Genomic DNA, 14317 nt, shown 5'->3' with positions numbered 1-14317 from the left:
TCCAAATAAAGGAAAGTCATGACTGTCACAAAAAGGATGCCTTTACTTTGCTACTGTGGGATCTTAGTATGTCCTTTCACCAAACTGAACCTCACTTTTTTCTGTAAAAGAACAGCGTTGGACTAGATGAGACACGTCAGACGTGTGACCTGCTGTGTAGTTTTGTTCCAAGAAAGGCCATGGTCAGGGAAGTGACTTTGGGAGTCATATGGAGGAAGGCCTGAACTTGGGATGAGACCAGAATCAGGGACTCTTCTTAGGGGCTGTTGCAACTGTCCAGGCAAGAGGGCATAAGACTTTGACCCAAGGCAGTGGCTGAGTGCATGTGGAGAGAAGGACATGGGCGTGGGTCACCTGCCAAGTAGGAAAGTTAAGTATTCTCAATTCTGTTCCTGCCCTGTATGACCTGGGGGAGCTGGTTCCCCTCCTGGGTCTGGGGGAAGTTGGACTCAGTGGCCTCTAAGTGCCTCTTTGGCCTCTGCAGGTCCTCCTCAAGAGGCCAGAGGCTCACCTCTGTTCTTCTTCTTCCAGTCGAGTAAGGGCTTCATCCAAATCTGAGCTGTACTCATGTTCTGACTGGCGGAGCCGCTGTTCTGCAGACTGGAGCCTTGTCTGCATCTGGGAGGGGTGGATGGAGGAAAGGAGAGGGTGGCGTGATTGCCAACCATCCCAGAATCCTCGGGGAGAGTAAGGGCTTTGGAGCCTGGAGGGAGGGTTCCCCAGCCAGAGGGGAGGTTAGCACAAAGGCATTTATCTCAGTTTCCCAAAGATACCTCTGAGGGCTATTTTGAGAGACAGCCAGGTAATGCTGTACTGCTATGGGTCCAGGAGGCCTTTTAATTAAGGGCCAGGTAAAAAAGTGACACATTGTGGCTGACATTTATTTGAATTAATAATATTAACTAATGTATATATAATGCCTTGCATCCATTTCTCTGATAAACCTTATAATAAGACTGTGAAGTAAGTGATATAGGTGTTACTATCCCCATTTCACAGAGTACAGAATTGAGGTCACTGACTTGCCCAGGGTGATGCAGTTAAGTGTTAGAGGTGGAATTTCAACCCAGGTCTTCAGGGCACCAACTCTAGCATGCAACCTCTAGTCTACACACGCTTCTGCTCATGGGTAGATGACAGTCAGAATATCAAAAGAGCTCCAGAGGCATGAACGTTGGATGGGATCAGATTCAGTGAGATCAGAAAAGGACAAATGCAAAATTTTACACTTGTGCTCAAAAGCTCAACTTCACTGGTATCAGAAGGGAGAGGTGTGGCCAGAAACTCTTTGTCTGAAAAGGATCTGGGGGTTTCAGTGGCCTTCAAGTTCAATCCAAGTCAAAGGCAGGATACCGCAGCGAAGCAAACCACGATGGTCACAATGTCCATTAAGAAAAGCACAGGATCCAGGAATTAGAAAGGGATGACCTCAGTCTATTTGATGCCCACTTTATGATGGGAAACTTGGGGATCAAAGAGGTTACATGACTTTTCAATAATCAAACAGCAGCAACTCTCTAGACAGTGGTATTTCCATTATATCATGTTTCCTTTCTTAAAAGAAAAACATTTTTGGAATTTGTAATTTAGAAACATCTATTCCCCCCGGAGCCGTTTGGATGCTTTGCTCGGTGGGGTGATTCCAGTACCAATGGGCAGATGCCTGGTCGCCATCGGCTACCCAGCACTGGTAGCTGGCTACCCACTACTAGTTGCTGGCGGGGGAGGAGGGGGCTTCACAGGAATGATGATTCTCATCTGCTGGGGCACAGAACTTCAGGTGCTGAGAAGTTACACGGTGTCTCCAAGGCCACAGAGTGACTGAGTCAGAGCGGGGAGAGAGACCTGACTTGGAAGCCACCCCTCAGGTATGGCAAGAGCGCCTGCGGGGCCAGGGGGTTGGCATCCCCCCGGGGAGGCTTTCTCTTTGTTATGTGAGGTCTTATTAAAATCCTTGCAAGAGAGTTTGTGCAAAGGCATCCGAGAGAGGCCCATATGGCTGCTTGAGCTGGTGAGAACAGGCGCGCAGTACGGAAATGGCCCGGGGAGCGAGCTTTGTAACGGGTATTCCGCTGCGTTAGGCCGGCTGCCAAAGGGGAATGAGTAAACACAGACGCTCTGTCCTGGAGGGACTGACGTGCCAGTGGCCTATTGAACCAAGGGCTCCGCGCCCCGGGCTCATCCTGCCACTTCTGAGGCCGAGCCTGCTCGGGAGGGAGCGCGGACTTAGCTCAGGCCACGTACTAGAGTGGGAGCGAGAGGACGACCTGGGTTCAAATTCTGCCCCCGACACGAGCCCATCCTCCTGACTATTCCTCCTCACTGACATTGCAGCACAGAGAGAGACGTTAGGAGTGACCATGGGCCAGCCTGAGCCTCAGTCTCCTCATCTGTAGAATATCTGCAGGCTCTCCCCCTCTCTCACAGGGTTTTTGTAAGGCTCTGGTGAGATAATGTATGGGAAGTCCTTTATAGACTTAAATATCAGCTGCTGCTGCTGCTGTTACTACTTTTTTCTTTTTTGCTTTTTAGTGAGGCAGTCGGGGTTAAATGACTTGCTCAAGGTCACGCAGCTAGTAAGTATCAAGTGTCTGAGGTCACATTTGAACTCAGGTCCTCCTGACTCCAAGGCTGGAGCTCTATTCACTGCACCACCTAGTTGCTACTGCTGCCAAAGCTAGGAGGGGGATGGGCTGGGGAGAGGCATGGGAAGGAGAAGGCTCCACCCTGGGCCCCTTGGGACAGAGGAGGCTCCCACCCCCACTGACCATCATCTTCTGGTGCTCACATTCGGACGTTCTCTCCATCAGTCGCTGTTCCAACTCCCCACATTTCTGTTTGTACTGCAACACCTGAGGTGGGGAGGGGAAAGAGCCGGGGGGGGGGGGGGGACGGGGGGGGGGAGGGGAGAGGCCACAATGAGGGATTCTGGTGCTTGGGGAAAACTCTGTTGAGTTGGGAGTTTGGGGAGAAGACTTGGGGAAGAGCTGGGGGTGCAACGCAGAGGAGTGTTCTCCTGGGTGGGATGAGGTAGTGCTGGATGAGAGGAAGGCCTAGCTACTAGAGATTCTGGCCCTCCCCCTACAGGATGGTAACTCTTACCACCCCAGTCCCCCTCCCCCCAAAACCCAGGAGGAGGGGGAAGGTGGGGCTCAATGGCGAGGGAGCCAGTCCAGTGCTGTTGGAGGAGGGAGAGGAGAAGGGGTGGGGCTTTGGCCTCATCTGTGTACTCCCCAGTCAGAAATTGTAACCCCCTGAATCGGTGGCTAAGTAGAATGAAAAAGGAAGGCCTGAAGGCCACTGTGGAAACTTCTGGCTGGTTTGTAATGGGTGGCTGAAAAATGAGTTTAAAGTATTTGAAAGCACTTAAATGCGCCAAACATTGTGCTAATGAATTGGAGGATGACAAACAGAAAAAGGAGGCAGTGCCTGGCCTCAAGGAGCTTGTAGTCTGACAAAGGAGGGGGGGGGCCGGGGGCTGTGGGCAGCCTGGGGCTCTGAAGGCCCCACCAGCAGGAGTGCAAGGCTCTTCAGGGCACCTGAAGAGTGCACCCTCCCAACCTCATCTAAAGACATAAGGCAAGAGCTGAGATCTCAGCAGCTGTAACATGGGTCAGTTTAGAAGTGGGAAGGACCTTGAGGGTTATCAAGTCTAAACCCCTCATGGTACAAGGGCAGAAACTGAGGCCCAGAGAGTTATCCTCTCTTGCCCAAGTATCTGAAACAAGCCCCAGACCTCTGCTACCTCCAAGGCCAGCATTCAAGGCACTAGGTAAGACCCCAGGGCTCCCTTCCCTGGAGCCTGGGTGAAATATCCTTTGTTCATTCAGGTCAAGCCCCAGTTTTGCTGTGGAACCGCAGGCAAGTCATCTATCTGTGCCTCTGTTTCCCCAACTGTATAATGAGGGGGTAGGGGGAGATCACCTGGGAAGTCCCTTCTGATTCTGCCATTCAGTGATTCTGGACAATGCTGGGAGGAGGCAGGCTTGTGGTTTATCCACTGTTGGGGCTGCTCCCACTCTTACCTTGCTCTGCAGCCTCTGGACCAGCTGGGCCTGTCGCTGCTGCCCCTCCTGGTAGGCCTGGAGCTTGCGTTGGCTGGCCCTCTCGGCCCCCTCCAGTCTGCGCTTCATTTCCCAGATTGTGGGACTGCTCTCTCCCTCCCGCTGTCCAGCTTCCACACTCAGTGCCCTGTCCAGCTGAAAGAAGCAGAGACCCTGCTTGGCCTGGGCTGAGGAATGTCATCTGCCAGGGGGACACTGGAGGCTGCAGAGGGGCCAGAGAAGACCCCTGTATCCTCCCAGGGGCCCGGTGAGGCTGCAGGCATCTCAGGAGGACAGATAGGCTGGGTGGGGGGATGGGGAGACATCCCTGATCATTTGGGAAGAGGGCAGCGCTGCCCTCACTGCGAAGCCCATATAGGAAAATGTGCCTCAGACTGTGGAAATGTGTGTGACCTATCGAATTAGTGAGCAGGCGTTTCCTGTGGGCCCGGATGGGCAGGGAAGATCTCCAAGGGCTGGCAGCAGCCAGAGGTGATGCTACCGTCCTTGCCCAGAGCGCAGGGTGGTCATGACTCTTGAGGCCCCAGAGTGGCTAAGCACTGGACACCGGATTCCTCTGTGCTCCATGGATGAGGGCCGGGGAGAGACATGACAGCTGGCCCTCAATGAGGATGCTAGACCAGCTTCACATTGGACCAGGTGCCTGCAGCGTTAGAGCCGTGAGACCGTGCCTCATATACATCTGTATCTCTGTGATATGTCACATATACATTGATCTATGCATACATACACACATATGTCACAAGACAGTCTCCCAGGTCTGTATATCTAAATATATACATGTGTTTGTTAGTTTAGTAGATTTTATTATAACAGATATATGGGGGTATACAGATATATATGAGATATCTATAATGATCATATATAGACATTTCTCTATATGTGACAGATGCATATCTCTCTATATCTATACTTTTATATACCTGTATACTTCTATATCTATCATAATAAAATCTACAATGAGCTGATTTAGGAGAGCTAAAGGAGAAATCACATCCAAAATGAATGAAGACGAAAAAACATGAATGAGGACAGGAAGTAAAATAATTCCATGGGATTCGGGTTAGTATCCACTGAGTGACTGAGACCTCTAATTCCTGGTAAAATTGAATGGAGGCGGAAATTTTTAAAAATGACCAAGAAGAAAAGTGTGGTATAGGGGAAAGAGTCGTGGATTTGGAGTCAGAAAACCCCTGAGTTCAAATCCTGGCTTTACCAATTATTACCTCTGTGACCTTGGGCAAATCACTTAACTGCTCCAACCTCAGTTTCTTCATCTGTAAAGTGAGAGGGCTGAACCAGACAGCATCTGAGGCCCCTGAAGCTCTAGATGCATGATCCCATGATTAAAATTTGCCAAGTGTTTGATATATATTTTCAATTTTCTTTTTAATTGTAAACTTTTAAAAAATCAGTAAATATGAACATTTTGCTGTATAAGGAAAAGTAGATTTTATATGAAACTGGGTCTCTGTTACATAGGTTTTTTTTTTCAAAGAGTATGTTAAATTTTACATGATTTTTTTTTGCTCATGGGTAGGCTGAGCTAATATAATTAAAATGACAATTCTAACTAAGCTAATTTACTTATTCAGTGGCATACCAATCAAATTACCAAAAATTATTTTATAGTGATAGAAAAAATAATAGCAAGACTCATTTGGAATAACAGAAGGTCCAGAATATCAAGGGAACTAATGAAAAGAAGTACAGGGGAAGGTGGTGTACCCATTCCAGATCTTAAATTATATTATAAAGCAGCAATCATCAAAATTGTTTGGAACTGGCTAAGAAACAGAGTGGTGGATCAGTGGAATAAGTTAGGCATGCAAGACATAGTAGTCAATGACTATAGTAATCTACTATTTGATAAACCCAAAGACTCCAGCTTCTGGGATAAGAACTCACTATTTGACAAAAACTGCTGGGAAAACTGGAAAAGAGTATGGCAGAAACTAGGCATAGACCAAAATCTCACACCATATACCAAAATAAAGTCAAAATGGGTTCATGATTTAGATACAAAGGCTGATACTATAAGCAAACTGGGAGAGCAAGGAATAGTTTACCTGTCAGATTTATGGAGAACAGAAGAATTCATGATGAAACAGGAGATAGAGAATATTATGAAATGCAAAATAGATCATTTTGATTACATTAAATTGAAAAGGTTTTGCACAAACAAAGACAATGTAACCAAGATTAGGAGGGAAGCAGAAAACTAGGAAAGAATTTTTACAACCAATCTCTCTGATAAGGTCCTCATTTCTAAAATATATAGAGAATTAAGCCAAATTTATAAGAATACAAGTCATTCCCCAATTGATAAATGGTCAAAGGATATGAACAGGCAGTTTTCAGATGAAGGAAGTAAAGCCATCTATAGTCATATGAAAAAATGGTCTAAATCACTGCTGATTAGAAAAATGCAAATCAAAACAACTCTGAGGTACCAATCACACCTATCAGATTGGCCAACATGACAAAACAGGAAAATCAAAAATTTGATAAATGTTGGAGAAGATGTGGGAAAATTGGAACACTAATGCATTGTTGGTGGAGTTGTGAAATGACCATTTTAGAGAGCAATTAGGGACTATGCCCAAAGGGCTTTAAAAATGTACATACTCTTTGACCCAGCAATAGCACTTCTAGGGCTGCATCCCAAAGAGATCATAAAAATGGAAAAAAGGACCCACATGTACAAAAATATTCATAGCAGCTCTTTTTTGTAGTGGCCAAGAATTGGAAGTTGGGGGGATGCCCATCCATTGGGGAATGGCTGAACAACTTGGGGTATATGAATGTAATGGAATACTACTATGCTATAAAAAATGACGAACAGGCAAACTTCAGAAAAACCTGGAAAGACTTGTACGGTCTGATGCTGAGTGAAGTGAGCAGAACCAGGAGAACATTGTACACAGTAACAGCCACGTTGTGCGATGACTAACATTGATAGACTTAGCTCTTCTCAGCAATATAAGGATCTAAGACATCGCCAAAAGTCTCATGATGGAAAATGCTATCCGCATCCAGAGAAAGAACTATGGAGTCTGAATGCAGATGGAAGCAGACTATTTGCTCTTTTTTTCTTCTGTTTTGTTTTGTTTCCTCTTTCTGATGGTTCCTCCTATTGGTTCTAATTCTTCCTTATAATATGACTAATGTGAAAATACGTTTAATAGGAATGTATATGCATAGGCTATATCAGAATGTATATGCATAGGCTATATGCGCACTGTCTTGGGGAGGGAGAGGGGAGGGAGGGGGAGAAAAATTTAAAACTCAAAGTCTTATGGAAGTGATGGCTAATAAATCAAAATAAATTAATGAAAAATACCAAATAGAAAAAAAAACTTTGAAAAAACCAACAAATATGAACATTTTGCTATATAAGGAAAAGTGGATTTTATATGGAACTGGGTCTCTGTTACGTAGTTTCTTTTCAAAGAGTATGTTAAATTTTCCACAGTATTTTCCCTCTGTTCTCTCATTTGATTCCCCCATACGTAGAGTGGGTCAGAGGGAGGACCGAGTGGCGGGATGCTGGTGCAGCAGTCAGAACACCAGCAGTCGGTCACATTCCAAACCAGTTTGAGACTTCTTACCCATACGACCTTGAGTACAGAGTTTAACCTCTGTGGCCACTGGTTCCTCATCTCCAAAAGGATGAGAACATGGAGCTAGATGATCTATCTTGAGGTCCCTTCTTGTTCTAAATCTAGATCTTCCCATAGTTACTATTATCCCATTTTATAGACGACAAAACAGAGACTCTGAGAGATCGAAGAGATCTGCCCATACAGTAAGGGAGCCTCTGAGGCAAGCTCTGAGCCCAGGTCTTCCTGCGGCCAAGGCCAGCTCATTCTAGACCATGCCCCACCGCCTGGAGGGCGGGCAGAAGAATGGAATTCCCCAGCCAGGTCCAGAACACTCTGTGGGGTGCTGGCCTTGGCAGCAGGACCTTTCCCTAGTGAGGCCGAGCACGTTCTCCACGCTGCGTTGTATCATTTTCTTGTTGTTTTCACCCTCATGGGAAATCGCTGCCAGAGCAGACACATCCTGGTAGCCGAGGATGGCCAAAGGCATTTTCCAGCCGTTCATATGCCAACCCATGATTCAGAAACTGGAAGGGGAACGGAAAGTATGTGAATGAATTAATCGGAAGGATTACTAAATTACAAATTAATCTGTGTGTCAGTGATCTCAAAAGCCAAAGATTTTTTGGTTTAATAGCTCAATCTCCCTTCTGACATGGCACGCAGAGATAAACAGGAAAGATTCAACAAGCCGTGAAGAGCGGAGCCGCTTCCTGGATGGGCAAGGGTAAGATTGGGTGACCGTGGTGGAAGAGGGGGAGGAGCTGCTGCATCGGGGAGCACCTGCGCAGGAGAGCTTTTCTCGGCATGAACAGAAGGTGTGGCTGGGTACTTTGCTGCAGGGCACACTGGACCCTCGTTCTGGGGCCAGTAACAAGACCAACTCGAGCCCTGTTCTCTTCATCTTTGAGGAAGAGAGACCATGTCCAGGCTCTAAGAAGAATCTAGCCCTGACCTGACCAAGGTTCCCCTTTATACCCTTGACCAAGGTCATCCAAGCTGATTAAGGAGTGCTCCCACCCCCTCCCAGGGCAGCCCCTGACATTTGTGCCTAACTCTAATTGGTAGGCAGCTTTCTCTTACGTGGAGCCCCCCGTTTGCCTCCTTCCAGACTGGCCTCCTTGGAGGTGCAGCTGAAATCCCACACTCTGCAGGGGTCCTTTCCCCTTCCTCATTCATGCTGGTGCCTTGCTCTGAGATCACCCCCCCATTCACCCTGCATCTGTGCTGTTGGTGCTGTTGTCTCCCCCATTAGAAAGAGTGTTCTTGAGGGCAGGGACTCTGTTTTTACCTTCCTGAGTATCCCCAGCTCTTAGCACCGTGCCTGGCAAAGAGTAGGTGTTTGCTGACTAACTGATGTTTGCAACGTCCTGTCCTGGCTCCATTTCTGCCCTGTGATGTTAGGCAGAACAAAGCCTAACCTGCTTCCCCGCAGGACTGTCCCTCAGACTCTTGCAGATCACAACTATGTCTTTCTTTAGACTAAACACTCCTAGTTGGATCTCACTTTCTTCCTCTACAAAATGTGAGGGAAGGCTCGACATGACGTGTCTAAGGTCCCTTCTGGCTTTGGGATCCCCTGGCTTGGTACCATGGAAATCTTTCAAGCTGCCTTCTTCAGGGAGCCACTGCATTGCTGGACAGAGTTATAGAAAAGAATGTGTTACAGGTGTGCTCAGCCCCGGGGGGAGATGTTGGGAGTCGGGGGGAGATGTTGGGAGGCGGGGGGAGAGGGGCTACGGAGCCCCTGGGGGTCTGATCCCAGGACTTAGCACAGGCACATAGTGGGCATTTAATAAATGCTTGTTGATATGACTTTGGGGGCAGTGCCAGTTTTGGAGGGAGGAAAAAGTCTAGGTCTTCCAGGCCAAAGAGGTTTATCCTGGGTTGGGGGAGGGGATTTGTTGAATCACAGATGGACATTTTCAATGGCCCCAAAATGGCAGGGCTGGGAGTGTCACAGAGCTAAGGAGGGCAGGACCCACTGACCTCATGTTGAAGAGCTGAGAGGGAAACCAATTGAAAGTCCTGTAACATACATGTGTGTATATAAGGTGTTCAAGAGAAATATTGTAAAAATGACAGGTACTGAGCTTTAAGCCTCTCCTGTTTTTCTGATAACTTGTACCTGACTAAACTCCTTACCTATATTTCCTTCCCCAACTCCTGGATCCCTCCTTGTGCCTTTCTTTGCTTAAGAGAGTTCAGGGGGACCTTTACACTCCCTCATTTTACAGACATGGAAACTGCCACTCAGGTCTTACGGGTCCTGGATCGAATTTGAACTCAGCTCCTCTGACTTCAGGGCCAGGGCTTGTCTCATGGAGAGGGTCACTATCACCGACCCAAGTGTCCTGGTGTAGGATTCTGGCAAGCCCTTTCAGCTGCTTCTGGACCTTCCCTATCAATACTATCTAGTTTCTGTCTAAGCCTTAGTTTCAGGAGAGACTGAAAACAAATTTCTGTGTGATCCGCTATGTGAGTTTGGGTATATTGCTTTCCTTCTCTAGGCTCATCTCTTTATCTGTAAAGAAGGGTGGGGGATGACGTAAACTACAATGCCCTTTCTAGTTCTAAATTCTGTGATTCTATAATTAGAAATGAGCTGCCCAAATCAGAGAGAAGACGCAGAGCCGATTCCGGAGCCAAGGGCCCTCTTTGGGGAGAGGCAGTGAGGATGCAGGACACAGGACTCAGTGACCATCCTGGGCTGTTGCTTTTACTCTCCCTACATGCTCTTCTGGGCTGACCTCATTGGCTGCCATTGATGGAAGTGTTACTTCTCTTCCATTAGGTCCTCACCACCTTTTTTCTTGCACAATTGTAAGTAGACTTCTGATTGGTCCCCCTGCCTCCCATCTTCCCCATATTCCATCCAAATTCCAAAATACTCTTCCCAAAGCAGTCAATCAATCAATTAACAAACATTTATGAAGGCGTCAGACATTATGTTAGATGCTGAGGATACAGAGACAGAAATGAATTAGTGCTTGCCCTCAAGGAACATACAATTGGCCAGGGAAAGATGAAATGTGCATAGATAAATGTAGTTCAGGTAGGCTCTAAGGATCCTTGTCCCAACCATCTCAGGTCCAGAGCAAGACTAGATCTTCCCCTCAGGATTCTAGGGATCCCCAGAGAGTCAGAGATGGATTCTCTAATGCCATCGGCTCGAGCCCCTGTCCCAAGATTATCAATTGAGGATCATTTGAGTTATCCAGCCCTCAGAAGCTTTTGTTGCTTGGTCATTTCGGTTATGTTTGACTCTCCATGACCCCATTTGGGGTTTTCTTGGCAAAGATATTGGAGCGTTTTGCCACTTCCTTCTCCACCTCATGTTACAGATGAGGAAACTGAGGCAAACAGGGTGAAATGACTTTTCCAGGGTCACGCAGCTAGTGAGTGACAGAGACCCAATTTGAACTCAGGTCTTCCTGACTCCAGACCTGGTACTGTTGCACTATGGCACCATCTAGCACTTTTAGAAAGAGGTATTGAATGAGGTGGTCCCATAGAGATGGTTGGTCGGAAACATCCCCCAAAGTTACTGACGCTCCCACAAGTACAGAGTCCAAGGGGAAGTGGGCTCATGTAGCAAAGGGACGATTCCCAGCTCCTGCTGTCTGCCGGTCCTTTTCTCCCAGTCTTGGGATGCTCAGAAAGGTCTCTAGGCATAGGATGGCTTCCTCGCTGGGCGCCCCCTTGTGGAGTCCTGAGTCCATGCCCCACCTGCTTCTGGCTCTCTGGGCAGACCCTGCCATCGGCTGATCTGGGGATACCACTAGGGTGGGATGGGAAGATGGGAAGTCCAAGATGCTCTGACCCAGTTGAAGCTCACAAGGCCTTCTTCTAGCCACAGTGGGGGGCTGAGGCTGGAACCGAAGCCCTCCCTTCATCCATGTGGCCCTTCTTCAAGAGGATTGGCTGGAATTCCAAGCTTGCTTCAACTTCTTAAGTGACCCAGTTCTAACTAGCTCGAACGTTTATAGACATCGAGTTTCTTTGGCGCAGCAGAGCAGATTCCCGTGCAACATCGCTCCAGGCCCAAGGACTTTTCTAACTTAGTCTAAAGCCTACGGTTGATCAAAACTGAAGTCTGTGATTGAGATCGTTTCTTCACTGGGAAGTTGTTCTCATTCAGTCATTTTCAGTCGTGTCCAACTGTCCATGACCCCATTTGTGGCATTCTTGGCAGAGCTAGATGGTGCAGTGGATAGAGCACTGAGCTGGGAACCAGGAAGAGTCACCTTCCTGAGTTCAAATCTGGCCTTAGACTCTTACTAGCTGTGTGACCCTGGACAAGTCCCTTAACCCTGCTTGCCTCAGCTTCCTCATCTGCCAAATGAGCTGGAGCAGGAAATGACAAACGACTCCAGTGTTTTTGCCAAGAAAATGCCAAATGGGGTCAGGAAGAGTCAGACACAACCGAACAAGAGAGGAGGAGGACAGAGCGCTATCGGCAAGTTTCCTGTGTCTTGAAGGCACTATGGGCTTCTATGAAGTGAAGATGGAGGTGGAGAACCTTCTAGGCATGAGGCACAGCTGAGGCAAATGCACAGAGAAGGGAGATGAGACCTATCTGTGAAGAATCATGCTAGCCTGACTGGACAGTAGTGTATGGGAAAGGGACTACTGTATACCAGAGGTGGAAGGGCACTGTCTATGTTACTTCCCTGCTCACAGAGCTTCAGTGGGCCCCTTCTGGACCCCTCTAAGGTTAAACACAAATTCCTCAGCCCTCTCTCACTTCACCCGATTCTGGGGCATCTTCTCTCTCTGCCACTCTGTTCAGCCAAACTGACCTCCCTGCTGGCAGCTGACCTTGACCTTACACCTCCCGCCTTACGTCCCCTGACAGGCGCACTCAGCTTCCCCTGCCTGGAACGCCCTGCCTCCTCACTTCTCACTTTTAATATCCTCTTTTTTTTCAAAGCTCAGCTCAGAGACTTCTAGCATGAAGCCCTTCCTGATTTCCCCCAGCAGAAAATGAACTTCCTCTCCCTCCTCAATTCTCTTTGAGCACACGGTCTGGAGCCCTCCTTTGCTCACACTACACTCTACGTTCTCTTATTTTAAGATCACAGAATCCTAGAGCTAAAGCTAAGGGACCTCTGAGGGCATTTTACAGAGAAGAAATTGAGGCCCATAGAGATGGAGTGATATAGGGTTCTAGGTCTGGAACTGGACGGTCTCCAGAGGCTATTGAGCTGTGCAAGGATACATAGCTAGTAAGCACCATTAGAACGTGAGCTCTTCGAGACTGGGGCTGCTTTTTGGCTCATTTTGTATCATTATTGCTTAGCACAACACAGCACATAGTGCTTAATAAATGTTTATCAGAGACAGGATTTGAACCTAGGTCTTCTGGCTCTCGAGCCAGTGTTCTCTCCGTTACGGCAAAGCTTCTTATTTCCACACTGTATCCACTCTTCCACCAAGGAAAGTGGAAGTTCCTTGAGTTTAGAGGCGGTGTGGCACTTCATCTTTGTATCCCCAGGGCTAGTGCTGTGCCTTGCACACAGTAGGGGTTTATTAAATGTATGCCGAATCTCATTGGCCATTGTTACCTTAGCTCTTTGGGGCTGGTACCCATTCAATTTAAACCCGCACACAATGACTGACACATCTCCAGCAGAAAATTCTCTTCCTCATTAGGACACTTCCAATGCAGGGGTTGCTTGGGCAGTATTTGTTTCTATCTGTCTTAGTCCAAAGAACAGAAAGAAATTGTCACGTGCATAGAAACTCCGGGTCACAACAATGACCACTCACAACTATATAGAAAGATTTTTGATGGACAAATTTCTTTTCCTTGAAACCACCCTTTGAGGCAGAGAGTGAAAATATGGAGAAGGTCCCTGGGGTCCACAGAGGTTGGGTAAGTGACTTGTCTGTGGTCACACAGCTGGCAAATGAAAGGGCCTGAATTTGAGGCCAGGTCTCTGGACACCAAGTCCAGTCCTCTTTTCACTCTGCTGTATTCCGTCAGAGATCTGAGATCCATCTCCATGGTCCATTCTCCCTAGATGACAGTTGACCTCCTCCAATCCTGTCCACTCCAAACCTATTGCATCCTCAGAGTCCCGCTGCATTTCCCAATCCAATTCCCATCCATCCACGTGTTTTCTCTGTTGCCAGGTCTCCTAAGTCTTACTTCGATCATCCATGCATCTCTTCTTGAGTCCAGATCTCTGACTCATCAAGCTTAGTAATCTGTTTGTGAGATTCTTGTGGCTTTCATTCCCCCAGGACCCTGTTCCCAAAATCTTCCTCCTCTGGTTGATATTTTATTGCAGGACCAGGAAGATACCCTCACTACCAGGAACTGAGGTCGGGATTCCTTCATAGGCAATCTAAAAACCCAGGACGTCGTGGAGGAGAGGAGGAGGAGGTGCAGGGAGGACAGAGAGGATAAATGGTAAACTCAGCTCCCTAAGCCAGATCTTTCCTCAAAGGATGCTTGAGAGACTTCCAAGAATCATGGAGTGTTTCTCCTAATCAGAAGTCCCCATCCTGGAGCAGTCACTTAACTTCTTTCTGCCTCAATTTCCTCAGCTATAACATGAAGATAATAATCTCTCTTTGGGAGCAGATATTTTTCTTTTTTCCTTTCCTTTCCTTTCCTTTCCTTTCCTTTCCTTTCCTTTCCTT

General features: G+C 47.5%; 1 protein-coding gene across 1 annotated transcript in view; it reads right to left on the bottom strand.

The window, feature by feature from the left end:
* CROCC2 (ciliary rootlet coiled-coil, rootletin family member 2) overlaps positions 1-14317 on the bottom strand; it is a 168636-nt gene that overhangs the window by 102100 nt on the left and 52219 nt on the right. The window contains exons 4-6 of the mRNA XM_027876038.1: positions 4026-4199; positions 2769-2852; positions 512-618 (exon numbers count right to left, since the gene is read on the bottom strand). Coding sequence (XP_027731839.1) covers positions 512-618; positions 2769-2852; positions 4026-4199 — 365 coding nt within the window. The remainder of the gene's footprint in view (positions 1-511; positions 619-2768; positions 2853-4025; positions 4200-14317) is intronic.

Source organism: Vombatus ursinus, unplaced genomic scaffold, assembly GCF_900497805.2.
Source record: "Vombatus ursinus unplaced genomic scaffold, bare-nosed wombat genome assembly UNPS02014810.1, whole genome shotgun sequence".
In the NCBI taxonomy this organism is placed as follows: Eukaryota; Metazoa; Chordata; class Mammalia; order Diprotodontia; family Vombatidae; genus Vombatus; species Vombatus ursinus.
The sequence above is the reverse complement of the archived record's forward strand: the minus strand, read 5'-3'. Positions and strand labels throughout refer to the sequence as shown.